This window comes from Microcaecilia unicolor, chromosome 9 (assembly GCF_901765095.1).
Source record: "Microcaecilia unicolor chromosome 9, aMicUni1.1, whole genome shotgun sequence".
NCBI classification, from domain to species: domain Eukaryota; kingdom Metazoa; phylum Chordata; class Amphibia; order Gymnophiona; family Siphonopidae; genus Microcaecilia; species Microcaecilia unicolor.
In genome coordinates this window covers 224853232-224880411 of record NC_044039.1, presented here as the reverse complement: position 1 = coordinate 224880411, position 27180 = coordinate 224853232, and the positions used below count along the sequence as shown (strand labels likewise).

Here is a 27180-nt window from a genome sequence, read left to right as displayed (position 1 = left end):
ACCGTTTCCTAGCAACCAGTAGAAACAGGCGGAGCTCGGTAGACAGTGGTGAGGGTAACGGGCGGGAGAAACCACCACCAACGGCAGAGAGTGAGTCCAGAACACTAAGGTAAGGTCGCGAGCGACTCTCCGCATTCGGTTCTTCAGTGGTTGCGCTGTGCCCCGGAGTGACCCCCCCCCCCCAAGTGCCCTCACAGCAGCAAGGGAGATCCCTCCGCTCCTGTCAAAATATCAAAAGTGACCCCCCCCCCCCCAAACTCTCCACTGTCTCCACAGCACACAGGATGACGCACCTCTGCCCCACCCCCACCCCACTTACCCTCTGCTGCCATGGACGATCCCCATACTAGTAGTAGCCCCCCCCCCCCCCCCATGCTGGGCAAGTGGTTGAGGAAAGGGACAGGCTGATGCCAAGAGGAGATGGTGACAATCTCAACCCCGGTTCAGGGGACAGACAGGTTAGACTTAGGCCGTCATCCTACTACTATGATAAAAATATTTTTTACCAGAAACTAAAAATAACATTACAAGTCATCTGTTAGTTCACATAGAACACACTATTTGTGATGTTTTTTAACTGTTATAAATAGCCCCCTGCGAACCTATACAAACATAGGACTCATAAGCAATTTATTATTCAAAAATCAAAGTCATTCTTAAAAGAATGGATGAGTTCCAGCAGCTCTAAACTTGGAGCTTGCCTATATACACACATTCCCAACTTCTACAGCAGCTTGATTACATACACCATACTTTGTCAACCCTTTGAGTTGTCTCATTGGACACTGAGCCCATGTACCTTTCTCCCACCCACCCCTTTCTGCTTAGTTTCTCTGTGCATACTTCCATACAACAAGTCTGTATCTCCGACCTCCTATGAAAGTTTGCTTACCAACCTACAGGGCCGTGCCTAGGGTCTCTGGCGCCCCCCTGCAGACTATCAGTTGGCGCCCCCCACCCCCCCCTCCCGTGAAAATGATCACCCCCCCCCCCCATGAAAATGATCGCTCACCACTTGCCACACTGAAAGGAATTGTCAGCAATATTCTTAGAAACAAATTGCTATACATTGCAAAATAAGATAGCAGATGTAAATTCTCAAAGTGGACATATTCCAAACGCTAAAATGAAAATAAAATAATTTTTTTCTACCTTTGTTGTCTGGTGACTTTCTTTTTCAATCATGCTGGTCCAGTATCTGATTCTGCTGCTATCTGTCCTCTTAACTCCATTTCCAGGGCTTCCTTTCCATTTATTTCTTTACTTTTCTCCTTTCTTCTTCATTTCTTGCTCTATATCCATTTCCAGCAATTTCTCCTCTCTCCCTGGGTCCTGCCCTCCCATCCATGTCCATTCTTGTCCCTCTCTGCCCTTCCCTCCTCCATCCATAGCCAGCAATCCTCCTCTCTCCCCTCCCCTCCATTTCTAGCAATTTGTCCTCTCCCTGGGCCCCCATGTCCATCCTTGTCCCTCTCTGCCCTTCCCTCCTCCATCCATAGCCAGCAATCCTCTCTCCCCTCCCCTTCCAGCAATTTGTCCTCTCCCTGGGCCCTGCCCTCCCATCCATGCCTCTCTGCCCTCCCATCCATTCAGGGTCTGCCCTCCCTCTCACTCCCCATTCCATCCAGGATCTATCCCCCCTCTCTCACTGCCCCCTCTTTTCGGCTCCCAGTTCCCACCTGCGGCTGCCCCTAGTTCCAGATCCATTGATTCTCCCATCCACCCCTGCCCCAGGCATGACCCCATTCTCCCTCCTGCTCACTTTTCAGACCCCAGTTCCAGCTCCATGCCCCTTCTCCCCCACCCAGTCCCTTCTGCCCATCCGAGTCCCCCTCACCCCATCTGTCTCCCACCCAGTCCCTTCTGCCCATCCGAGTCCCCCTCACCCCATCTGGCTCCCACCCAGTCCCTTCTGCCCATCCAAGTCCCCCTCGCCCCATCTGTCTCCCACCCAGTCCCTTCTGCCCATCCGAGTGCCCCCCACCCTCACCCCATCTGTCTCCCACCCAGTCCCTTCTGCTATCCAAGTGCCCCCACCCTCACCCTGTCTCCCACCCAGTCCCTTCTGCTATCCGAGTCCTCCCCCACCTTCACGGTCACCCCATCTGTCCCCCACCCTCACCCTGCCTCGTCTTCTCCCTGCCACCCGTCTTTAAAAAGAAATTGCCGACGTGATAGCGAGCGCAGCACCTCGTGTGCAAGTAAAAGAAGCGAATCCGATCATCTCATTGGGCCTTCCTTCACTGTCCCGCCCTAGAGGAAATAGGAAGTTGCGTCAGAGGAGGGCGGGACAGTGAGGGAAGGCCCAATGAGATGATCGGATCCGCTTCTTTTACTTGCAAACGAGGTGCTGCGCTCGCTCGGCAAATAAATTTAAAGGACTGGTGCGGGAGGGGGGGGGTGCCAGGATGAAGAGCAGCGGGAGCGGCGGCACCCCCCTCTCTGGTGCCAAAAGATTTAAAGTCCTCGGCGGGGCGAGGGTAAGCACCGCGGCGGCGCCCTCCAGAGGTGGGCGCCCCCCTGCGGCGCTTACCTCGCTTACCGCATCGGCACGGCCCTGCCAACCTAGCAGCTGGGATTTATCACTCCCCTCCCCTTGGTGTTTCTCATTTACAGTGCCCTTCCTAATCTGACTTCCATCTATCACCACCTTTTCATACATGGCTCACCTCGGGAGCCTGACTTTACATCCTGCTTGTAACAAACACTATTCCTTTGTCCACTGATTTAAACAGCTAAACGAGGCCAGACTTGCCAACCTGAACATGTATACCTTGGAGGAAAGGCGAAACAGGGGTGATATGATACAGACGTTCAAATATTTGAAAGGTATTAATTAATCTGCAGACGAACCTATTCTGGAGACGGGAAGGCGGTAGAACTAGAGGACATGAATTGAGGTTGAAGGGGGGGCAGACGCAGGACTAATGTCAGGAAGTATTTTTTCACGGAGAGGGTGGTGGATACGTGGAATGCCCTCCCGCGGGAGGTGGTGGAGATGAAAACGGTAATGGAATTCAAACATGTGTGGGATAAACACAGAGGAATCCTGTTTAGAAGGAATGGATCTATGGAATCTTAGCGGACACTGGGTGGCGATGCGGTATTTGGAGAATAAAACCGGTGCAGGGCGGACTTCTACAGTCTGCGCCCTGAGAAAGGCAGGGACAAATCAAACTCGGCTATAAAGTATTACATACAATGTAAAATGAGTTTATCTTGTTGGGCAGACTGGATGGACCGTTCAGGTCTTTATCTGCCGTCATTTACTATGTTACTAAGATATAGTGAAATGCTCTCTTTTACAGACAACTTTAGCTAGGGCCTATTCTATATTTTGCCACTATGTTAAATGAAATACGATACCTTTATACATTTCTTACATTGACAAACTTTTTTTTAAGATAATGCAGACTATAAGTACACATTTTATAAATGCAAGAAAAAAAATGGGAAAAATAAGTCAGTTCAGAGACTGGGATTTCATTCTTGAGTCTTTCGTTTTCCTTCCACCTGTGGACCCTTTTATTTAGTCATTCCTCCTAGCTTTCGATTCTTAGTAGAATTTCCCTCCTTGAATGAACATAGGGTGGATACAAGAGTATTGGGCACCATGCTGCTGCGAGTCACCCCCCCCCCTTCCAATTTTCAGGTCCCTAGCCCATTGGCTCCCCCCTCCAGGACTTTAATAAACTCTAGTTTTGCCAGGTTCTTGAAGCCTGGATTGCCCGCTGTCGGAGACAGGATGCTGGGCTTGATGGACCCTTGGTCTTTTCCCAGTATGGCAGTGCTTATGTACTTATTACCCTACAACAATTCTATAAACACACATAATTGGGAATCATGCTTTTAAATATTAAACTTTGTTCCAGCCCGACTGCTAGCTTGGCAGCCACTGCCTCACTTGCCTGCTTGCTAACTTGTCAGCCATTGACTTACCTGCTCTCCAGTCCATCAATCCCTCCCAAGCCTCCAATTCAGCTTTTTCCGCTATCTATCTGCTTCTCACCTCAGTCACTACACATACACCTGTTACACCTGTCCACATTCTGTTCCTTGCCCTGTCCCTTCCTAATCTTTTTCCCCTACCGCTGGAACTCATTGCCCACCCATGTCCCCTCCCGTCCTGCTCGCTACAGCAATACCCTGTTCACCCCCGTCCCTCACCACTTCACCATCTCTCTTGTCCCCCCTCCTCCTTCCTAGCTCTTAACCTTCAACACTTCCTTACTGCCATTAACCCATCACCATTCTGCTAAGTGCACCCCGTCCTTCGTCGCCCGACCTCCCCCACCCTCCTCCGCAGTCTCTTGCTCCTCCTCCTGCTATCCGCGGGAGACATTAATCCTAATCCAGGCCCCCGTCACCTGTCCTCCTATCCATGCAAATGATTCCGTGATGTCTCCAATCTCATTTCTATTCCCCTCTTCCCTCCCCTTCTCATGTGCCTTGTGGAATGCCCACTCGGTCTGCAACAAACTGCCCTTCACCCACGATCTCTTCATCTCTCGTTCCCTTCAACTGCTCGCCCTAACTGAAACCTGGCTCTCCCCTGACGACTCTGCCTCAGTCGCAGCCCTTTGTCATGTAGGTTATCTCTTCTCCCACACTCCCCGCCCAGCTGGCCGCAGTGGAGGCGTCGGGCTACTACTCTCGCCCTCCTGTAATTTCCAACCCCTCCTCCTACTGCAGTCTCACTGCTTCTCATCCTTTGAAGCACACTCCATCCGACTATTCTACCCATTGCCACTCAGAGTGGCAGTCATTTACCGCCCCCCTAATAAATCCCTCTCTTCCTTCCTCACCGACTTTGATGCCTGGCTTTCCGTTTTTCTAGAACCCTCATCTCCGTCCCTCATTCTCGGAGACTTTAACATACACGTTGATGACCAATCCGACCCTCATGCTTCTCGGTTCCTCACTCTAACATCCTCCTTCAACCTCCAGCTATGCTCCACCTCCCCTACTCACCGAGACGGCCATTGTCTCGACCTCGTCCTCTCCTCCTCCGGCTCTCCCTCCAATTTCCACGCTTCAGCTCTTCCTCTCTCTGATAATCACCTAATCACCTTCACACTTCTTCACCCCCCCCCCCCTCAGCCCCGTCCAACTTTAACCACTACCTCCAGGAATCTCCAGGCTATTGACCCTCCCACCCTATCCTCTAGTATCTCTAACCTCCTCCCCTCCATCATGTCCTCCGAGTCTGTCGACAAGGCTGTCTCCACTTATAATGCCACTCTCTCCTTTGCTGTGGACACTTTCGCACCATCCACCTCCCGTCCCACAAAGCATACTAATCCCCCGCTACCTTCGCTCCTGCGCCCGATCTGCTGAACGCCTCTGGAGGAAATCTCGCACCCATTCAGACTTCCTTCACTACAAATTCATGCTAACCTCCTTCCACTCCTCCCTATACCTTGCCAAACAGAACTTTTACCCACCTACTGACCACTCTCTCAGCTCCAACCCCGTTGTCTCTTCGCCACCCTTAACCCCTCCCTCAAAGTGCCCTCCGCTCCCACCCCCCCCCTCGCTCTCTCCTCAATCACTGACTGATTACTTCCGCGACAAGGTGCAAAAGATCAACCTTGAGTTCACTACCAAGTCATCTCCTCCTCTTCACCCTTCAACCCTCGCCCTCAACCAACCAACCCAGGCCTCTTTCTCCTCCCTTCCTGTCATCACCGAGGAGGAAAACCGCTCGCCTTCTTTCTTCCTCGAAATGCACCACCTGCTCTTCTGATCCCATCCCCAACCAACTTACTTAACACCATCTCTCATACTGTCACCCCCCTCCATCTGTCATATCCTCAACCTCTCTCTCTCCACTGCAACTGTACCTGACACCTTCAAGCACGCCGTAGTCACACCTCTCCTCAAAAAACCATCACTTGACCCTACCTGTCCCTCCAACTACCGCCCCATCTCCCTCCTACCCTTCCTCTCCAAAATACTTGAGCGTGCCGTTCACAGCCGCTGCCTTGATTTTCTCTCCTCTCATGCCATCCTCGATCCACTTCAATCCGGTTTTCGGCCTCTACACTCGACAGAAACAGCACTCTCTAAAGTGTGTAATGACCTGTTCCTTGCCAAATCCAGAGGCCACTACTCCATCCTCATCCTCCTTGATCTATCCGCTGCTTTTGACACTGTCAATTATGACTTACTTCTTGCCACACTGTCCTCATTTGGGTTCCAGGGCTCTGTCCTCTCCTGGTTCTCCTCCTATCTCTCCCACCGCACCATCAGAGTTAATTCTCATGGATCTTCCTCCACCCCATCCCCCTATCTGTTGGTGCTCCCCAGGGATCTGTCCTTGGACCCCTTCTCTTCTCAATCTACACCTCTTCCCTGGGCTCCCTGATCTCATCTCATGGTTTCCAGTATCATCTCTATGCTGATGACACCCAGCTGTATCTCTCCACACAGACATCACCGCGGAGACCCAGGCAAAGGTATCAGCCTGCTTATCCGACATTGCTGCCTGGATGTCCAACCGCCACCTGAAACTGAACATGTCCAAGACCGAGCTCATCGTCTTTCCACCAAAACCCACTTCTCCTCTTCCTCCACTTTCTATCTCAGTTGATAACACCCTCATCCTCCCCGTCTCATCTGCCCGCAACCTTGGAGTCATCTTTGACTCCTCCCTCTCCTCTGCGCATATCCAACAGATAGCCAAGACCTGTCACTTCTTCCTCTTTAACATCAGCAAAATTTGCCCTTTCCTCTCTGAACACACCACCCGAACTCTCGTCCACCGCTCTCATTACCTCTCGCCTTGACTACTGCAAACTTACTCCTCATCGGCCTTCCACTTAGCCATCTATCCCCCCTTCAATCTGTTCAGAACTCTGCTACACGTCTTATATTCCGCCAGAACTGATATACTCATATCACCTCTCTTCTCAGGTCACTTCACTGGCTTCCAATCAGATACTGCATTCAATTCAAGCTTCTCCTTCTTCCCTACAAATGCACTCAGTCTGCTGCCCCTCACTACCTTTCTACCCTCATCTCCCCTTACGTTCCCACCTGAAACCTCCGTTCACAGGACAAATCCCTCCTCTCAGTACCCTTCTCCACCACCGCCAACTCCAGGCTCCGCTCATTTTGCCTCGCCTCACCCTATGCTTGGAACAACCTTCCTCAGCCCATACGCCAAGCCCCCTCCCTGCCCATCTTCAAGTCTTTGCTTAAAACCCACCTCTTCATTGCTGCGTTCGGCACCTAACTCTTACCGTTCAGTAAATCCAGACTGCCCCAATTTGACTGCCCCTATCGGACTGACCGTACACTTGTCTTCTAGATTGTAAGCTCTTTGAGCAGGGATTGTCCCTCTATGTAAATTGTACAGCACTGCGTAACCCTAGTAGCGCTTTAGAAATGTTAAGTAGTAGTAGTAGTTATTTACAGGTAGAGGTAGGCACTGATGGCACTTTGAATTTGTGTGGATCTGAGAACTTACTGTTTTGTTTTGACAGTAGTGGCTTTTTTTCTAGCCTCTCTTTCCTTCCCCACCCCCCACCCCCAATCACCCATTCCTTGTCATCAAGCAGATGAAGCCATTACGTATGGGTTGTGTCCATCAACCAGCAGGGGGAAATAGAGAGCACTCTACTTTTCACAGTGCCTCATGGCCAGCTAGCTCCACTGCCTCTTCCGTATTCTCTATCTCCCCAAGCAGGGTGGCTGCAGCTTCTTCGAGCTCCATCACATGGAAACCCTGCGCTCCGTCATTGCGGCGGTACAGCCAGGAGAGTTTCTCACGTCTCTGGACCTGAAAGAAGCTTACTTGCACATACCAATTTGGCCCCCGCACCAGAAGTTTCTGCGGTTTGCGGTGTTGGGAAAACATTTCCAGTTTCGGGCCTTGCCTTTTGGCCTCGCCACAGCTCCCCGAACCTTCTCCAAGGTAATGGTGGTAGTAGCTGCCTTTCTCAGGCGAGAGGGTATCCGGGTTCACCCGTACCTAGACGACTGGCTCATCAGAGCAGACTCAGAAAAAGAGTCATCTAGCTACAGCCAGAGTGGTTTCAGTCCTTCAATCTCTGGGCTGGGTCGTCAATATGGCCAAAAGTTACCTGACCCCCTCGCAATCTCTAGAATATTTGGGGGCCAGGTTCATCACAGCCTCGGGCTATATGTTTCTTCCCGAGCAAAGGCGGTGCAAGCTTCAGAATCAGGTCCGTCTGCTCCTGAGGATGCCCCGCCCGTAAGCTTGGGATATTGTCCAGCTGTTGGGATCGATGACGGCCACCTTGGAAGTAGTGCCATGGGCGAGAGCGCACCTGAGACCTCTACAGTATTCTCTACTTCAACGATGATCTCCAGTATCTCAGGATTATCAGTGCAGACTTTCTTGGCTCCCTGCGGCCCGCCTCAGTATGGAGTGGTGGCTCTCGGACAGCATGTTGCGGCGGGGAATGTCGCTGGCGCTCCCCGATTGGTGCCTAGTGGTGACAGATGCCAGCCTGAAGGGCTGGGGCGCACATTGCCAGGGGAAACATGGCCAGGATCTGTGGACGCCCGACGAGTCGGAGTGGTCTATCAACCGCCTGGAGTTGAAAGCGGTGTTTCTGGCTCTTCTGGCCTTTCAAGTGACCCTGGAAGGAGTGATGTCGGACAACACGACAGTAGTGGCCTACATAAATCGACAAGGCGGCACTCAGTGTAGAGCTCTAGCCGCGCAGGCCGAACAAATTTGCCACTGGGCCAAGCTGCATCTACAGTCCCTGTCAGCAGCTCACATTGCAGGTCAGAGCAACGTGCAAGCCGACTAAGCAGGCATCAGATCGATCCAGCGGAGTGGGAACTAGAAGACGATGTATTCCTGCAGATATGTGCCAAATGGGGCAAGCCAGTGATGGATCTTATGGCGACCAGTTCCAATGCCAAAGTCCCGTGCTTCTTCAGTAGACTGAGGGATCCTCGCTCTGCCGGGTTGGATGCTTTGGCTTAACCCTGGCCCCTGGGCTTGCTGTATGTCTTCCCTCCGTGGCCCTTGATAGGGCAAGTGCTCCTGCGGATTCGGCTGCATCCAGGAGAAGTGGTGCTCATCGCCCCGGATTGGCCCAGGAGGCCTTGGTATGCGGACCTCCGACAGATGCTGTTGGATGCTCCCTTTCTGTTTCCTCTGGTTCCGCACCTGTTGTCACAGGGTCCGGTGGCCATGGAGGACGCTTGCCGCTTGGGTCTTATGGCATGGTGATTGAGAGGGCGCAATTAAGAGATAAAGGCTACTCAAATAAGGTAATTTCCACTCTCCTGCAGGCCCCTAAGCGCTCCACTTCCGTGGTTTATGCCAGGATTTGGCGCCAGTTTGAAGTCTGGTGTGTTTCAAGAGCGCTTTCTCCGTTGCGGGCTCCTGTCTCACCGATTCTGGACTTTTTGCAGGATGGTGTACACAAAGGCTTGGCCTATAATTCCCTGCGGGTGCAAGTGGCAGCATTGGCCTCCTTGCGTGGCAAGGTTGAAGGCGTGTCCTTAGCTGCTCATCCAGATGTGGCACGGTTTCTTAGAGGGGTGCTTCGGCTCCGTCCTTCCGTGCGAGCACCTTGTCCAGCTTGGAACCTGGGGTTAGTATTGAAGGCCCTTCAGGGGGCTCCCTTTGAACTGCTTCGGCATGCTTCAGAGAAAGATTTGACACTGAAGGCCGTCTTTTTAGTGGCCATTACCTCGGCGAGACGGGTGTCAGAGGCTCCAGGCGCTGTCCTGTAGAGACCCTTTTCTGCAATTCTCAGAGTCAGGGGTCACGGTTCGGACCGTGCCTTCCTTCATGCCTAAGGTGGTTTCAGCGTTTCACCTAAACCAGCCTGTTTTTCTTCCCTCCTTTGTTGAGGAGGAGTTTCCAGATTCATTTGGGCAGTTGCACCTTTTGGATGTGCGCAGGACTCTGTTGCAGTATCTGCGAATTACAAATTCTTTCAGGACCTCTGATCACCCTTTTGTGCTGTTTGCAGGTCCTCGCAGAGGGTCTTCAGCGTCTAAAGCCATTATTGCCCATTGGCTCAAAGAAGCTATCTTTTCAGCATATCTGCTGTCTGGCCGGGCTCCGCCTGAAGCCTTTAAGGCACATTCCACAAGAGCGATTTCCTCTTCCTGGGCGGAAACAGGAGCACTATCTCTTCATGAGATTTGCAGTGCTGCAACATGGGCTTCTAAGCTCTCTTTCGCCCGACATTACAGGCTGGATGTGGCTGCCAGGAGGGATGCATGTTTTGGAGCATAGGTGCTAGCACGTGGTGTGGCTTGTTCCCACCCTATTTAGGGATTGCTTTGTTACATCCCATACGTAATGGCTTCATCTGCTTGATGACAAGGAAGGGAAAATTAGGTTCTTACCATGATAATCTTCTGTCCTTTAGTCATAGCAGATGAAGCCATGAGCCCTCCCTGTATGATTGTCTGTATTGCAGTGATTCTGATTTTAGGTACTGTTCTTGTTTCCTGAAGTTATATTCCTTCCTTGGGGAGTCGGAAAACAGTCTTCAGGATTCTTGTTACAGTTATAGGAGGATGAGTTCATTCCCTCCAGTTCATGTTTTGGGAGGATGAGTTTATTCGCTCCAGGAGGATGAGTTCATTCCCTCCTTTTTTGAGTTTATGCCCTTGTTAAGGGGCCATCGTTCGCTGTGAGGAAAGTTCATGTTATTCCCATTGCGGTTTGCCATACTGCTTTGGAAGCTTCAAATACTGAAGAGGCAGTGGAGCTAGCTGGCCATGAGGCACTGTGAAAAGTTGAGTGCTTTCTATCTCCCCCTGCTGGTTGATGGACACAACCCATACGTAATGGCTTCATCTGTTATGACTAAAGGAAAGAAAATTATCATGGTAAGAACCTAATTTTCCCATCGTCCCTGTCTCATCTGCCCGCAACCTCGGTGTCATCTTCGACTCCTCCCTCTCCTTCTCTGCGCATATCCAGCAGATAGCCAAGACCTGTCGCTTCTTCCTCGATAACATTAGCAAAATTCGCCCTTTCCTCTCTGAGCACACCACCCGAACTCTCATCCACTCTCTCATTACCTCTCACCTTGACTACTGCAACCTACTCCTCACTGGCCTCCCACTTAGCCATCTATCCCCCCTTCAGTCCGTTCAGAACTCTGCTGCATGTCTTATCTTCCGCCTCGACCAATATACTTATATCACCCCTCTCCTCAAGTCACTTCACTGGCTTCCGATCAGGTACCGCATACAGTTCAAGCTTCTCCTACTAACCTACATATGCACTCGATCTGCAGCCCCTCCTTACCTCTCTACCCTCATCTCCCCTTACGTTCCTACCCCTAACCTCCGCTCTCAAAGCAAATCCCTCCTTTCAGTACCCTTCTCCACCACTGCCAACTCCAGGCTCCGCCCTTTCTGCCTTGCCTCACCCCATGCTTGGAACAAACTCCCTGAGCCCATACGCCAAGCCCCCTCCCTGCCCATCTTCAAATCATTGCTCAAAGCCCACCTCTTCAATGTCACCTTCGGCACCTAACCACTACACCTCTACTCAGGAAATCTAGACTGCCCCAACTTGACATTTCGTCCTTTAGATTGTAAGCTCCTTTGAGCAGGGACCGTCCTTCTTTGTTAATTTGTACAGCGCTGCGTAACCCTAGTAACGCTCTAGAAATGTTAAGTAGTAGTAGTCTGAAGCTTAAATTTGGCTTTGAGGATTACATTTTTCTTAAAGTCTGCTATTTTATATATAACCACAGGTTTTTCAAATCTTGGATGGTGCTTCACCAGATGACTCTGGACTCACATATGGACACTATACTATCGTGCAGGAAGACAGAGACGTCAACGTTCCCTTTAATCAGACAGGAGAGAGGGTTTGAGCAGGGGTCCAAGCCTCTCTCTAGCCTGCAGCTGATGAAAAGTGAGTACCAGCAGCAACTTTTGAAGCAGAGAGAAGAGAAGTTGGTAAATCTCTTTCTCCGACAGCAACTGACTGCTTTGAACAAAACAGAGATCTACTCACATCACCATCTTCCTTTGTATACTACCATGCAGTCTGACTTCCCAGGAAAAGACCCACAGGCTCTGTGCAAGAAAGGCTTCTCAGCAGGATCCCACAGTAGGAACACCAAACCTGACTACAATAATCAAGCTCAAATGTGGCCCTCAAATTGGATGGCCAAGAAAAGTGCTGGAGTGGCTCAAGCTTATCCCTTGAGACCTGTTTTTCACAGAAAGACAGCAAGCCTGAACATTAAAGTTGGAGAGCCCAACACTACTGTACTTCAGCATTCATCTCCCACAACCACCTTGAGCACTCCCAGCTCCAATAGAAGAACTCTGCCCACTACTAAAGAAGAGGACATATGTACTTCTTCACCATCTCAAGGGTCAAGGGGGATCCAACAGAGATCAAGGTCCAATCCAGGAAGGCCAGAGACTTGGCAGATCCAGAAACTGGAGGCAATGGGAGAAAAGCTGGAGCTGGAGATTCAAAGGAAGGAAGCCCTCCTGCGAGAGAAGCTTAGAAGGACAGAAGAAGAGTTGAGGAGGATACAGAGAGAGAAGGAACAAGTAGAAAAGAAAGCAAGAAATGGAAGTGAAAGTCATGAAACAGGGAAGACTCCATATAAGGAAAGAGAGGCCATGGGAATAGCAGTAACTAATGGATTGAAGAACATTATCAAGTTGTCATCCAGATCCAGTAACGAAGAGGAGGATCAGGAGACAGACATTAGCATTAACAGGAGCAGGCCAACCACCAGAAATAATAAAGCTTGGGCGAATCCAGCCATACACTCTATTTCTTACAGGCACAACTCCTTGTTCAGTCCCCAAGAGCACACTGTAGTAAAGCTAAAAAAAGAAAGACTAGTTGCAAGTAATAGCAAAATGCGAGCTCAAGAGATTTTAGCCCCAGCTGAGATCTCTAGCCACCAGCTGGATCATCAGGTTTTAGCAAATGGCTCTAATTTTACGCCTTTCTCCAGAGGCCAGAGCTATTGCAGCCCAGAACTCTTAGACCAAGTAAAGCCCCCAACCTTGGACTTAGTAGGTCTATATGCAGAGATATCATCTAATGTCAGTGAGGATAATCACAAATTTCATCCAGCAAAAACTATTGCACATGACCTGGTGCCATGCCCTGTCTGTGGTCGCAACTTCCTTTTGGAAAGACTGGAAAAACATGCAGCAGTCTGTAGAAAAATGCAGAATTCTAAGAGGAAGTTGTTTGACTCATCCAAAGCCAGAACAAAAGGCACTGATCTGGAGCCATACACGTGTAGGAGCAGAGCTGCCCAAGCCATGGTAGGAGACCCCTGCATGTTGGTCAAAAACTTGTTGCCTTTTACTGCTCACTCCATTCAAACTTTCTTCTGTTTGTGTTCTCTCTGCCTCCTTGCTTGAGATGCTACTCTTCTCTGTCTATACTTTTTTCCATTCATTTTTTATATTGTAAAATTGTTTGTACAGGTACTTTCTCTGTTCCTGTACAAGCAATTTTTGTTAGGCTGAAAGGATGACAGTATGGTGTAAGATCTGCTGCTGCCGGGACCCAGAGGTAAGATGAATTTTAAATTCTGGGCGGCACGCAGAAAGGTGAGGGCGGAGGACTCTTGTGGGAGAAGAGGTCAGGCTGGGGTTGGGCTTGGAACTCAGAGGAGGGGGGGGGGAGAGGGAGGGGAGAATGCACCACCTGTATTAAAAAAAAAAATTTCAGCACCCCCAATCATTTTGAAAAGTTGGCTCCTATGATCTCCAGCAGGTGGTAGACGGATCTGTCCCAGCTCCTGAGTTTCTGGATTTTTCAAGTCTCCTGGGCTGTTTGCCAGTTGAGGCCAGGGGTGTGTGTGGTCTGAGGCCCTCTTTGGAGGCGTACTGGTTTTCTGTCCCTGCCTCACTCTGTGAACGCTGTATCTCCCGGTGCTTTGACTGCTCAAACTTCCTCACAAAAAACAAAAAAGAGCAGTGCTTTTTCAGCATTATTCTGTGCAGCACAGGAATTACTTCTGAGGAGAAGATCAGAATACTGGACTGGGTTGTCAGTACCTGTGTAGACGGAAACCTTTACCTTTCTTCCTTTAGGTGAGTGAATCTTTTCTTCTCCTCTGGTCTAATTTTGTGGGATAGTGGCAGAGGCCGTTAAGCTCTGCTCCCAATGCGGGAAGCTCTGGTCGGCAGCGGGGGTGTTCAACCCAGACTGTGCCCTGACCAGGGGGAGCAAATCGGGGGCTTTCCTGTCTGGTGCGCTGGCTTCCCGCGCGAGCTCAATGAGGCTGGCGCCATTTTGAATCCGCCTGGGGTTCCTTCCTCGGATTTCTTGCCATTCTCCTCTGCTTCCTCGAGTAAACAAAGCAGAGATTTAGCAGGGAAGAACTGCAGTGGGGCTCCGCTGGGTTTGGGTGGGCACCCTGTCAAAAGAAAACGATCAAAAGAAACCAGACAAAAAAGTTCCCGACATAAAAGTCCCTGACAAAATAGACTCCTGACAAAAGGGTCTGATGAAATAGATTTACTGAGAAAGTCCTGGCACCTGCCTACGGCTTGACTTCACTATCCACACTTGGTATCTAGTGAGAATCATAAATCTGCTTGACAAGATAATCCAGCTTGATTAAGGAGGTTTCCCTGCCCTATTTTGTGTAGAGTCTATTTTGTCTTGGGGGTTTTTTGGGAGGGTTTTTTTGTCATGGTCTGTTTTGGTTTTACTCTGTTTTCTTGGGTTCTTTTTGGCGGGTTTTTTTTGTCATAGTCTATTATGTCAGAGTGCCGTTTGGGTGTTCCTCTTAGCAGGTCATCAGCGACCAGAAGCGAGGCGACTGCTGCGGGGATGCCGTTTTCCCCCCCAATTTGTTCTTCTCTTGCATCAAGCATATCTCATGAAACGTTCTCTCCCCCCCCCCCTCCCCTGTTTTTTCAAGTGAGTGGCATGACACTGAGCCGGTGCTGGGGGAGGCAAGTGGCAGTCTCTTCCCAGTTGAAGGGCTTCAATCTCAAAGGCAGGCGCCTGGATTCAGAGTCTGAGCATGGCTCTGTGGTACCAAGGTCTCTTGTCCCTTCGCTTCCCGGGTGTTTAGGGGAGTGTTTGTGGTCCCTGACTACACAAGATGTCGAGGAGGGAGAGATCATCTCTGAGGAGCCTCATGACATCTCAGCAGTGCATATTTTTCATAGAGAGTAACTGTTTTCTCTTATTTCGTCGACCTTAGAGGTCTTAAACATTGCAGATCCAGAGGTGCAGGGGGCAGCATTGATTAATGTTCGCATGGCGAGTACAAGAAGGCTATTCGGGAGATCATCACAGCACAATGGTTTGACCCTGATGCAATGCCATAGCGAGGGCGGCTGACACCCGGGGCGGGTCGCCGCTGCGCACCCCCCTCCCCCGGGAGCAGCACGGCGCCCCCCCCCCTTCGGCGTGCACCCACCCCCCTGGAGCGCATTCTTACTTGAATTAGGAAGCAAGAGGCGGGCGAGAAGGCCGATCCGCCCCCGAGTGCACATCGCTGGGAGCTGCGTTGGCTCCGCTGGGAGCTGCTCTCTCTGCCCCGGAACAGGAAGTAACCTGTTCTGGGGCAGAGGGAGCAGGGAACCAGCGGAGCCGACACCCACCCAGCAGCGTGCACCCGGGGCAGACTGCCCCCCCTTCCTACGCCACTGTCCTGATGCACCTTTCAAGGTGTCTAAGGCCATGGCTTGTTTGTACCCGGTTCAGAGTAGTGTTGCAAAAAACTTGGATCTTCCACGGGTAGATTCTTTGGTGACTGTGGTCACCAAGAAAACCACCCTTCCGGTGGAAGGGGGGGGGGTGGTGTTAAAGGACATATAGGACAGGCGTCTGGATGCCTCCCTCAAGTGTGCTTTTGAGGTGACTGCCTTAGCCTTCAAAGCATCTGTTTGTAGTTCTTATGTGGCCCGGGCTTCTCTGGATTGACTCCAGCAGTCTGCAGATCAAGAGCAGGAACCATGGGGTTTTCCTGTAGCCTTGGTTCTGAAGATGGAGGCTGCTCTTGCTTATCTGGCGGACGTCTTGTATGATCTCGTTCGGTCTTCGGCGAAACTTATGGCTTTAGCTGTCACATCTCAACGCCTACTGTGGCTTCGTCATTGGGTGGCATATATTTATTTTATTTATTTTTGCACATTTATACCCCACGTTTATCCCACAGTTTAGCAGGCTCAACGTGGCTTACAATGCACTGAAAGGCTATTGCCAGATCAGAGGTGACACGGTTACAATTCATTTTGAGAAAATAAAAGAAACAGGATAAGAAAAAACAAGGAAAGGAGAAGTGAGATTAAAATGGTCCTTAGATATGCTGTTAGGAAGGACTTCAGGGTATATGGTGAATCCTTGGAGTAGACTGAACCTCTTTCGGCTGGAAGAGATGGAAATCGACCAGACACACCAAGATGACCTTGCATGATAGAAATGGAGTTGAAAGCCTCTCCGTAAACCGTCCTCTTCTGCTCCCATGGTAACTGGCGCAGCGACCCACTCACTCTCAGCCTCTAAACAGCGTCTTACCAGATTACCCTTTTGAGGCAAGCTGATTGGAGAGGATTTGGAAAAGACCTTTAAAGATTTGGGTGATTCCAAATCTCAGAGGTTACGTGAGGATAAGCCCCGGACCTCAAGCCATTCTGGAGTGGCTAAGTCTCGGTTTTGAGAGGCCAGGAGCTTCCTCTTCCTTTCCTTGATATCAGTTTCAGCAGAAGTCTTCCCTTCATGGAGACAAAAAGGAAGCGGGTTCTGCGGCCCATCAGGAAGCAGCTGCTCGATCTTCGCAATGATGGGGCGTCGGCTCACTCTTCGGCCTTAAGGATAGGGGGTCGGCTGACCCAATTTTACCAAGAGTGGGCCATCACCACTTCGGACCAGTGGGTTCTCAATGTTATCAAAGACGACTACAAATTAGAATTTGTGACTCCAGTCGGAGAATCTTTCATAGAATCCCAGTGCGCCACTTCCTTAAAGTGAGAGGCAGTGTTCAATGTGTTGCACAACCTGTTGGTCATTGGCGCTGTTTCAGAGCGGTACACCAGTCGGTACTACATATTCTTCTTGGTTACGAAGAAAGGGGGTTCGGTCAGACCTATTCTCGACCTGCGGAAGGTAAACCAGTTCCTCCGTGTGCGCCATTTCTGCATGGAGACTCTCAGAGTGGTGATAGCGGCAATCCAGCCACAGGAGTTTCTGACAGCCCTGGACCTCAAGAAGGGTTATCTACATATTTCAATTTGGCCTCCGCATCAGCAGTTTCTGCGGTTCGCTGTGCTAGGGCAGCACTTCCAGTTTCGAGCCTTACCTTTTGGTTTGGCCACTGTGCCTCACAATTTCTCCAAGGTAATGATAGTGGTAGCGGCGGCATTAAGAAGAGAGGGGATTCGAGTTCACCCCTATTTGGACGACTGGCTCATTTGGGCGTCGTTGGAATTGGAGAACTGAGTGGCTACCCAGAGAGTAGTGGACTTTCTTCAGTCTCTTGGATGGGTAATCAACTTTGCCAAGAGTCATCTCTCTCCTTCGCAGCCTCTGGAGTATCTGGGAGTGCACTTCGATACAGCTCGGGGCGTAGTCTCCCTGCTGGAGGGCAGGAGGCTCAAGTTGGCCTTCCAAGTGCGAAACATCTTACGGATGCCGAGTCCTCGAGTTTGGGATTATGTTCAGTTTCTCGGATCGATGGCGGCTACTATCGAGGTAGTTCCTTGGGTGCGAGCACACATGAGACTTTTACAAATGTCTCTTCTAAGTCGCTGGTCTCCAGTTTCCATGGACTACTCAGCTCCCTTGGTTGACTCAAGCACGAACCAGCTCATCCTGGTGGCTTCTTCCCTTCCACCTACGACGAGGGATGCCCCTGGTAGCCCCGTGGATCCTTGTCACAACGGATGCCGTCTTTATGGTTGGGGGGGCGCATTGCCTGTCCTGCACGCAGGGGCACTGGTCGACAGAGGAGGCGACTTGGTCCATCAATCGACTGGAGTTGCAAGTGGTTCTGAATGCACAGAGTGTTTTGGGAGTTGTTGCAGGGGTCTCCGGTTCCAGTGTTCTCAGACAATACGATGGCAGTGGCTTACATCAACCAACAGGGTGGAACTCAGAGTCGGAGTCTTTGTTCCGAGGCGAGCAGTTTACGGTCATGGGCAGAGTTGAACCTTCGCCTATCAGCGGCGCACACTGCTGACCTCGACAATGTGCGGGCGGACTTTCTCAGGAGCAGTGGAGTGAGAGTTCTCAGACACTGTGTTTCAGCTGATTTGCAGTCGGTGGGGCCGCCCAGAGATGGATCTCATGGAGACTCGATCCGATGCCAAAGTCCAGAGGTTCTTCAGCAAGCGAAGAGAAGTAGGCTCCAAAAGACTAGACGCGCTGCTTCTGCAGTGGCCTCAGGAAGTTCTGTTGTACATGTTTCCTCCGTGGCCTCTTCTTGGCCAGGTCCTTCTCATGATCAGCAGACATCGGGGCTTAGTGATCCCGGTGGCTCTGGATTGGTTGCGGTGTCCGAGGTATGCGGACTTGGTCAGGTTGCTGGCAGGGTCCCCGCTTCACCTTCCTTCGTCTCTGGGTCTGTTACATCAAGGGCCAGTTCTGATGAAGGATCCATGCCACTTTGGTCTTACAGCTTGGCCTTTGAGAGGTCGAGATTGAGACGAAAGGGCTATTCAGATACGGTGATAGCCACTCTGTTGCAGGCTCAGAAGCGTTCCACTACTACGACGTATGCCCGTGTGTGGCGTACTTTTGTTTCGTGGTGCACCCTTCGGGGCTGGGAACCTACTCGTGCTTCGGTCTCACAAATGTTGGACTTCCTGCAGGAAGGCCTCCAGAAAGGGTTGGCCTATAATTCGCTAGTTACTACTACTACTAAGCATTTCTATAGTGCTGCCAGGGTTACGCAGCGCTGTACAAGTTTAAACACGGGGAGGGACAGTCCCTGCTCAAGAGAGCTTACAATCTAACGGTAACATACTATGTAGTCAGTGTAGGTAACAGGAATGGGGAAGGTGGTTAGGCGCCAAAAGCAAGGGAGAAGAGATGGGCCTTGAGTAAGGACTTGAAGATGGGCAGGGAGGGCGCATGGCGTATGGGCTCAGGAAGTCTGTTCCAGGCATAAGGTGCTGCGAGGCAGACGGGGCGGAGTCTGGAGTTAGCGGTGGTGGAGAAGGGTACAGATAGGAGTGATTTGTCCTGAGAGCGGAGGTTACGGGTGGGAACATACGGGGAGAGGAGGGTAGAGAGGTAATGGGGGGCAGCAGATTGAGTGCACTTGAAGGTCAATAGGAGAAGCTTGAACTGTATACGGTAGTGGATTGGGAGCCAGTGAAGCGACTTGAGGAGAGGGGTGATATGAGAGTATCGGTTCACGCGGTAGATAAGACGTGCGGCGGAATTTTGGACAGATTGAAGGGGGATAGGTGGCTAAGCGGGAGGCCAGCGAGGAGAAGGTTGCAATCGTCAAGACGAGAGGTAGCAGCTAGCAGCGCTTTCCTGCTTCCGAGGTCAGCTTTCTGGGTGTTCGTTTGCTACAGATCTGCATGTCTCTCGTTTTTTGCGAGGAGCTCTTCATGTTAGGCCTCCCTGCCGCTGACCTTGTCCTAATTGGAATCTTAATTTGGTTCTGCAAGCGTTGGGGCGGGATCCATTTGAGCCACTACGCAAGGCATCAGAGAAGGACTTGACCCTTAAGATAGTCTTTTTGGTGGCGTTAGCTTCATCGCGTAGAGTTTCTGAGTTGCAGGCGTTGTCTTGTCGAGTACCCTTTCTTCATTTTATGGAGGCGGGGGTCTCCTTACGGCTGGTTCCCTCCTTCCTCCCTAAAGTGGTGTCAGCGTTTCATCTTAATCAGGATCTTTTTCTTCTGGCTTTTCGTCGGGAGGATTTTCCCACTCAATTTGATTCTCTTCGGTTCCTGGATGTGCGGAGAGCCCTGATGCAATATTTACTGGTTTTGAACGAATTTCAGTGCTCGAACTATCTTTTTGTCCTATTAGCAGGACAGCGGTGAGGGGAGGCTGCTTCCAAGGTGACAATTGCACGTTGGATTAAAGAGACCATTTCGTCTGTCTATGTCTCTGCATGTCTTTCTCCGGTCAGCATTCATGCTCATTCGACTTGTTCTCTAGCTACATCTTGGGCGGAAACTGGCGTGCTTTCAGTGGAAGAGATTTGTTGGGCAGCGACGTGGGTGTCTTTGCATTCCTTTTCTAAGCATTACAGAATAGATTTTCATTTTTTTTTTCATTTTTTGTTACATTTGTACGCCGTGGCGGCGTGCGGGGATGTGCAATTTGTAGCTACGGTGTTGACGCACGGGTTGTCTGTTTCCCACCCTACCTAGGGAGTGCTTTGATACATCCCACTGGTTTCTGAATTCATCTGCTGCTGATGCTATGGAAGGTAAAATTATGCCTTACCTGATAATTTTCTTTCCTTTAGTCACAGCAGATGGATCCAGGATCCCACCCTGTGTCTTTCGGGATCGTTTGGAACATTCTTCCTTCTGTCCTTGTTGCTCCCAGAACAGGATCTGGGTTTCCTTTCAGATGCCATGTTGGCATTTCTGTTCAGCGAGTCAACTCGCGCTTTGTTAGGAAGTTTTCAGTTATTCTTTACTTCACTTTCTACTGCTTTGTGATGGGACATACTAATTGGCTTTAGGGTTGGTACTATGGTATAGCTCTCTGTAATTTAGCTCTCTATCTTCACCTGCTGGTAGATGGATACAACCCACTGGTTTCTGGATTCATTTGCTGCGACTAAAGGAAAGAAAATTATCAGGTAAGACATAATTTTTACTTCTTTTTTTTTTTTTTTAACAATATCCTCCCCACCCCACCTACCTATTACAGACCTCCTCTCTGATCCCCAGAGCCGAAGGGTCCCACTCCCAGTGCATACCTGAAGGCAGTGTCCCTGGTGGTCTAGTGGATTCTTTAGGCCAGGAAAGATCCCCAGTTTTTCCTGCCCACTGCCGGCGCTGACCCTCCTCCTGCCGCATCTTCTTTAAAATGGCTGCCGATACTTACAAGGGCGGCCTCGCAAGACATCTCCTTCCTCTTTCTTCCCTCCTCTCCATTCATATGCATCTCCTTCCTCTCTCTTCCCTCTCATCCATCCATGTCCAGCTTTATTTTCTTCTCCTCCCCTCCATGATCCATGTCCAGCATTTCTCCTCTCTCCTCCCCTCCATCCATGTTCATCTCACTTCCTCTCTCTCCCCTCCATCCATGTCCAGAATTTCTACTTTCCCCCCAAAATCCTTGTGCATCTCCTCCTCTATCTTCCCTCTCCTCCATTCATTTCCAGCCTTTCTACTTCCTCTGTCTTCCTTCCATCCATGTCCAGCATTTCTCCTCTCTCCCTTCCCCTCCATCCATGTGCATCTCCTTCCTCTGTCTTTCCTTCCTTCCAACATTTCTCCTCTCTTACCTTCCCTTCACTCCATCCATGTCCAGCATTTCTCCTCTCCCCTCCATCCATGTGCATCTCCTTCCTGTCTTCTCTCTCCTCCATCGAGGCTCATTATTTCTCCTGCCCTCCCCTCCATCCATCCATGTCCAGCAACTCTCCTCTTACCCTTGTTCTCCCCTCCCATCCATGTCCAGCGATTCTCCTTTGCCCCTATCCTCCCGTCCCATCCATGTCCAGCAATTCTCCTCTCTCCCCTGCCCTATTCTCCCATCCATGTCCAGCGATTGCCCTCCCCTAGCCATCCATGTCCAGCGATTTCTCCTCTCTCCCCTCCCCTCCATGTACAGCGATTCTCCTTTGCCCCCTATTCTCCCCTCCCCTCCCATCCATGTGCAGTGACTCGCCCCAGCCTCCACTTGCCCCCCACTTTTCAGTTCCAGTTCCAACCCCAGCGCCGGCTCACCTGCCCGCCCTCAGCTCCCCGATAGCCCTCCTTTCCTTCCTGCCACCTCCAGCCTTCCCTTCCCTCTCAGTGTCCCACCTTCTTCTGATGTATTTCCTGTTTCTGCGAGGGTGAGCTGAGCCTGCTGCTTTCAGTGCTGCTGCAACTTAAGGTAAAATAAAATATTTAAACACAGGGCGGTAGCAGCAGGAAGGAAAGGAAGGCTATCGGGGAGCTGAAGGCAGGCAGATGAGCCGGCGCTGGGAGTTTGTGACCCTGCAAGCTCATGGGGGGGGGGGGGGGGAGAGGCAAGCTGGCTTGCACTCCCACAATAACCGGCTTCTCAAGATGCCAAAATATTTAACAACCAGACCTTGCGAGCTGGCTCCTGCACACCACTACCTCTACGGAAGGAGGTTATGCTCATTGCTTAAAGATTAAACCTAGTACCCAGATTCAGGACCCGTGATTGTAGTATTCTGAAAGAAGCCCTGGTACATGTCCCCGGCCCAGGACCATCATTGTAAAGATTAGACTAGGCATGTTGTGTAGGGGGAGTCCCTGGTCAGTTACATTTGAAAGCTTATTGTTCCAGGACCCAGCCGTAGTTCCAACTGAGCTGCAAATTCAAAGATGAGCTGGGCTATTGTTTTTTGGCTTTGGCCCCTCCTCCTTAGCCAACTTTTCTCATCCCTGCAGTTTTCCAGGAGGTGGTCCCCATTGTATCTCCATAGGGCAGCTACCACATCAGCACTCACTCTGCTGCCTCACTTTCCCCACTCACAACAAGGGAATACCCTGAACCTCTCAAAATTTATTAACATCTTTTCTTATCAGGTGGCTATGGTATAAAATTCCTTACCATTTTCAATTAGAATATCAAAATGTATTTTGAACAGTAGTGAAGACTTTTCTTTTTCAAAAACACAGAAGAACGGTGGAAAAAAAACTTAGGGGGACAACTGAGAGGGTAAAAACTGTACAACAGGCATGGACGCTGTTCAAAAATACCATCCTGGAGGCCCAGGCCAAACATATTCCACTAATTAGAAAAGAAAGATGGAACTCCAAAAGACAGCCGGCCTGATTGAAAAGTGAGGTGAAGGAAGCTATTAGGGCTAAAAGAAATGCCTTCAGAAAATGGAAGAAGGAACCGTCTGAAAATAACAAGAAGCAGCATAAGGAGTGTCAAAGCAAATGCAAGGCGCAGATAAAGAAGGCCAAGAGAGATTACGAAAAAAAAGATAGCATTAGAGGCAAAAAAACATAGTAAAAACATTTTTTGGTATATTAAAAGCAGGAAGCCGGCAAAATAATCAGTTAGGCCGCTGGATGACCGAGGGGTAAAAGGGGCGATCAAGGAAGACAAAGACGTAGCGGAGAGATTGAATGAATTCTTTGCTTCGGTCTTCACCGAGGAAGATTTGGGTGGGATACCGGTGTCAGAAATGATATTTCAAGCAGACAAGTCGGAGAAACTTACTGACTTCATGGTAAACCTGGAGGACATAATGGGGCAGTTCGGCAAACTGAAGAGTAGCAAATCTCCTGGACCGGATGGTATTCATCCTAGAGTACTGATAGAACTACTGCTAGTGATATGCAATTTATCCTTAAAATCGAGTGTGGTACCAGAAGATTGGAGGGTGGCCAATGTAACGCCCATTTTTAAAAAAGGTTCCAGGGGAGATCCGGGAAATTATAGACCGGTGAGTCTAACGTTAGAGCCGTGGAAAATGATAGAGGCTATTATTATAAACAAAATTACAGAGCACATCCAAGGACTACTGGATTACTGAGACCGAGTCAGCACAGCTTTTGTGTGGGAAAATCTTGCCTGACCAATTTACTTCAATTCTTTGAAGGAGTAAACAAACATGTGGACAAAGGGGAGCTGGTTGATATTGTGTATCTGGATTTTCAAAAGGCGTTTGACAAGGTACCTCATGAAAGGCTACAGAGGAAATTGGAGGGTCATGGGATAGGAGGAAAAGTCCTATTGTGGATTAAAAACTGGTTGAAGGATAGGAAACAGAGAGTGGGGTTAAATGGGCAGTATTCACAATGGAGAAGGGTGGTTAGTGGGGTTCCTCAGGGGTCTGTGCTGGGACCGATGCCTTTTAATATATTTATAAATGATTTAGAAATGGGAGTAACTAGCTAGGTAATTAAATTTGCTGATGACACAAAGTTATTCAAAGTCGCTAACTCGCGACAGGATTGTGAAGAATTACAGAAGTACCTTGCGAGACTGGGTGACTAGATGGCAGATGACGTTTAATGTGAGCAAGTGCAAGGTGATGCATGTGGGAAAAAAGAACCCGAATTATAGCTACGTCATGCAAGGTTCCACGTTAGGAGTTACGGACCAAGAAAGGGATCTGGGTGTCGTCGTCGATAACACACTGAAACCTTCTGCTCAGTGTGCTGCTGCAGCTCGGAAAGCAAATAGAATGTTGGGTATTATTAGGAAAGGTATGGAAAACAGGTGTGAGGATGTTATAATGCCATTGTATCGCTCCATGGTGCGACTGCACCTTGAGTATTGTGTTCAATTCTGGTCGCCGCATCTCAAGAAAGAAATAGTGGAATTGGAAAAGGTGCAGCGAAGGGCGACTAAAATGATAGCGGTGATCGGACGACTTCCCTATGAAGAAAGACTAAGGAGACTAGGGCTTTTCAGCTTGGAGAAGAAACGGCTGAGGGGAGACATGATAGAGGTGTATAAAATGAGTGGAGTGGAACAGGTGGATGTGAAGCATCTGTTCACGCTTTCCAAAAATACTAGGACTAGGGGGCATGCGATGAAACTACAGTGTAGTAAATTTAAAACAAATCGGAGATTCTTCTTCACCAAATGCGTAATTAAACTCTGGAATTTGTTGCCAGAGAACGTGGTGAAGGCAGTTAGCTTGGCAGAGTTTAAAAAGGGGTTAGAGGGTTTCCTAAAGGACAAGTACTAAATGGACTTGGGAAAAATCCACAAATTCCAGGAATAACATGTATAGAATGTTTGTACGTTTGGGAAGCTTGCTAGGTGCCCTTGGCCTGGATTGGCCACTGTCGTGGACAGGATGCTGGGCTCGATGGACCCTTGGTCTTTTCCCAGTGTGGCATTACTTATGTACTTATTATATGCTATGCTTTTGGTAACTTATGATACTGGCTTAGGGCTCCTTTTAACAAAGCTGTGACAAATCCCATAGGAATTGAATGGGCTTTGTTGCATTTGCCATGCCAGAATCGCTAGCACAGCTTTGTAAAAGGAGCCCTTATTTTTGGAAGATATGTTAGGATTAGATTTGTTGTAATTCCTGGGATTGTCCCAATCTCCTGGTCTGTTATCTGCATAGTTGCAGACCATAAGAACCATAATGTAATGTAACCTCCCCCCATGGTTGTAGCAGTCCTGCTTGGTGAGGTCTGCTGTTTTCCATTCCACTGGAATAAATTAGGAGACCCCCTACACATTACACCAGTGCATTACATCTTTATGTGCAGGAGGGTGAGCTTTCTATGGGGAAGAGGCAAAAGTGGCACCTTTTGCTCACTTGTGTCTCTTAGCTCCTCATCAGATCTTCCTCAAAATCCATTTCCATCTCTGCCACTATTTCACCTCATTGTTCGGAGGTGAAAGGTGGAAGTACAAGGAGGGAGGTCCAAAGAGAAGAGACACTGCATTATGGTATTTTGAATGGGAATCTTAACCCATAGAATTCTGTTTTCCTATCTGGGCAACTCTGGGCATATCCTTGCCCTTCTGCTGATCCACAATACTTGTGAATGGGTCATTTTCAAAGAAGTAGACGGCGGCATTTAAAATGAGTAGGAGCTTGCAGAAAGTACTCGTGCTTTTATTGTGGTATTGTGATCCATGAGGAATCTTTCCTCACTGAACCTGGAGATATCACTGCTGCCTTAGCAATGCTCTGTGATGCCTCACACCTATTTATTTATTTATTTCTGTTGGTGCCTCTCTGTTATGTTGTATTTCTTTTTCTTGTCTCTGATTTAATGTGCTAAGCTACATTTACCTCTTGTTCACAGCAAAATGTCCATGCTAAGAAGAGCACCTGGCGCCAGAAGCACGAGTCTTTCATCCGGACAATCCGGCAGTCTCGTGAGATGCAAGTGGTTATTGCCAAGGGTGGAAAGCTTTCTGATCTGCCACAGCCCATTCCTGATGAGAACCCAGATTACATCCAGTGCCCACATTGCATCCGGCGATTTGCCCCAAAGGTAGCTGAAAGGCACATACCAAAATGTGAGACCATCAAAAATAAACCACGCCCCCCTCCACAGAGGAGACATTAATACCTCCCCAGAAAAGGGAAGTGGCAACCCTGTATCACTACACCTGGGGCACTATCTATTCTTCACTTTCAATTTTTAGCAAATGAGCCAAGGACCATGAAATGAAAACCTGAGACCAGTCAGCTCAGGTTCCAAGAACTTTAAGCTTGATAGGGTATAAGTGGTGCATCATACAGCAAGCACTATGTTCGCAACACAAAGCATGAAAAGTTCACTGGCAACACTAAGTGTGGGACATATTTAAGAAAATCTGGGAAATAACTGTACTTTTTCACTGAAAGATCCACTCGCCTACTGACACTAGTTCTGGAGAACATTTGGCCATTCTTAGTTTAAAACTGAATTCCATGTGTTACCATAGTGCAGTAAGAGGGAGTGTCAGAAAACTCAAAATTACCTCAGGTCTTCCTCCTGGCAGCTGTAGCACTAATGTATGATATGTATACCATAAAATAATGGCACACCGACATTGCAGAGTCAAAGGGGTCAGAATGCCCTTCCAGTAAAATTAAGTTGAGCAATTAAGTGAAAGTCAGATTAGGCTACCCTGAAAAGCTCAAAATCAACAGAAAACAAGATGAATTGAAAACCACAGCCCCTCATCTTAAAGTATTACTTTAATAACATTATAGGGGAGATATTTGTAAAGGATTAATATTTAATCACTCATCTTTCCAAATTTATTATGAATAGGAGTTACAATTCAAATAGAGTAGGTAGATTCTTGCCCGAGTTGTTACCCGAGGCAATAGATAGCAAATTTGATATACCCAGGGCCACAAAGCACATCACTGATTCTCAGTTTACTGCTTTAACCACTAAACTCTTTCTGCAATCTTAGTAGGGTATAACCAACATTGGAAGAACCTGCAGGCTCTAGCTTTTACTCCAAATGATTAAAGACCTCCAAACCATACCACAGGGGCCTCTGCCAGTGCTCTTCCTATCTGCATCTGTTTTTGAAAACAGGCAGATATAAGCTTAATTACTTCATAGCATGTAGATAGTTTTGGTGCTGATGTCTGATACAAGCAGAAAAGCAAAGCTGCTT

At 49.3% G+C, this 27180-nt stretch overlaps 1 protein-coding gene across 1 annotated transcript; it reads left to right on the top strand.

The window, feature by feature from the left end:
• Nucleotides 1–44: 44 nt before the first annotated feature.
• Nucleotides 45–26171, top strand: ZC2HC1C (zinc finger C2HC-type containing 1C). The gene is made up of 3 exons (XM_030215040.1): nucleotides 45–109; nucleotides 11715–13266; nucleotides 25863–26171. The coding sequence occupies exons 2-3, from the start codon at nucleotides 11731–11733 to the stop codon at nucleotides 26127–26129; spliced, it is 1803 nt and encodes a 600-aa protein (XP_030070900.1). The 5' UTR covers nucleotides 45–109; nucleotides 11715–11730; the 3' UTR covers nucleotides 26130–26171.
• The last annotated feature ends 1009 nt before the right edge of the window (nucleotides 26172–27180 follow it).

Bases quoted from the DNA above. Each gene is read 5' to 3' on its own strand.
- ZC2HC1C (XM_030215040.1), top strand. From the start codon at position 11,731: ATGGTGCTTCACCAGATGACTCTGGACTCACATATGGACACTATACTA. The intron at 13,267-25,862 runs GTAGGAGACCCC...TCTTGTTCACAG, and splicing joins GCAGAGCTGCCCAAGCCATG to CAAAATGTCCATGCTAAGAA.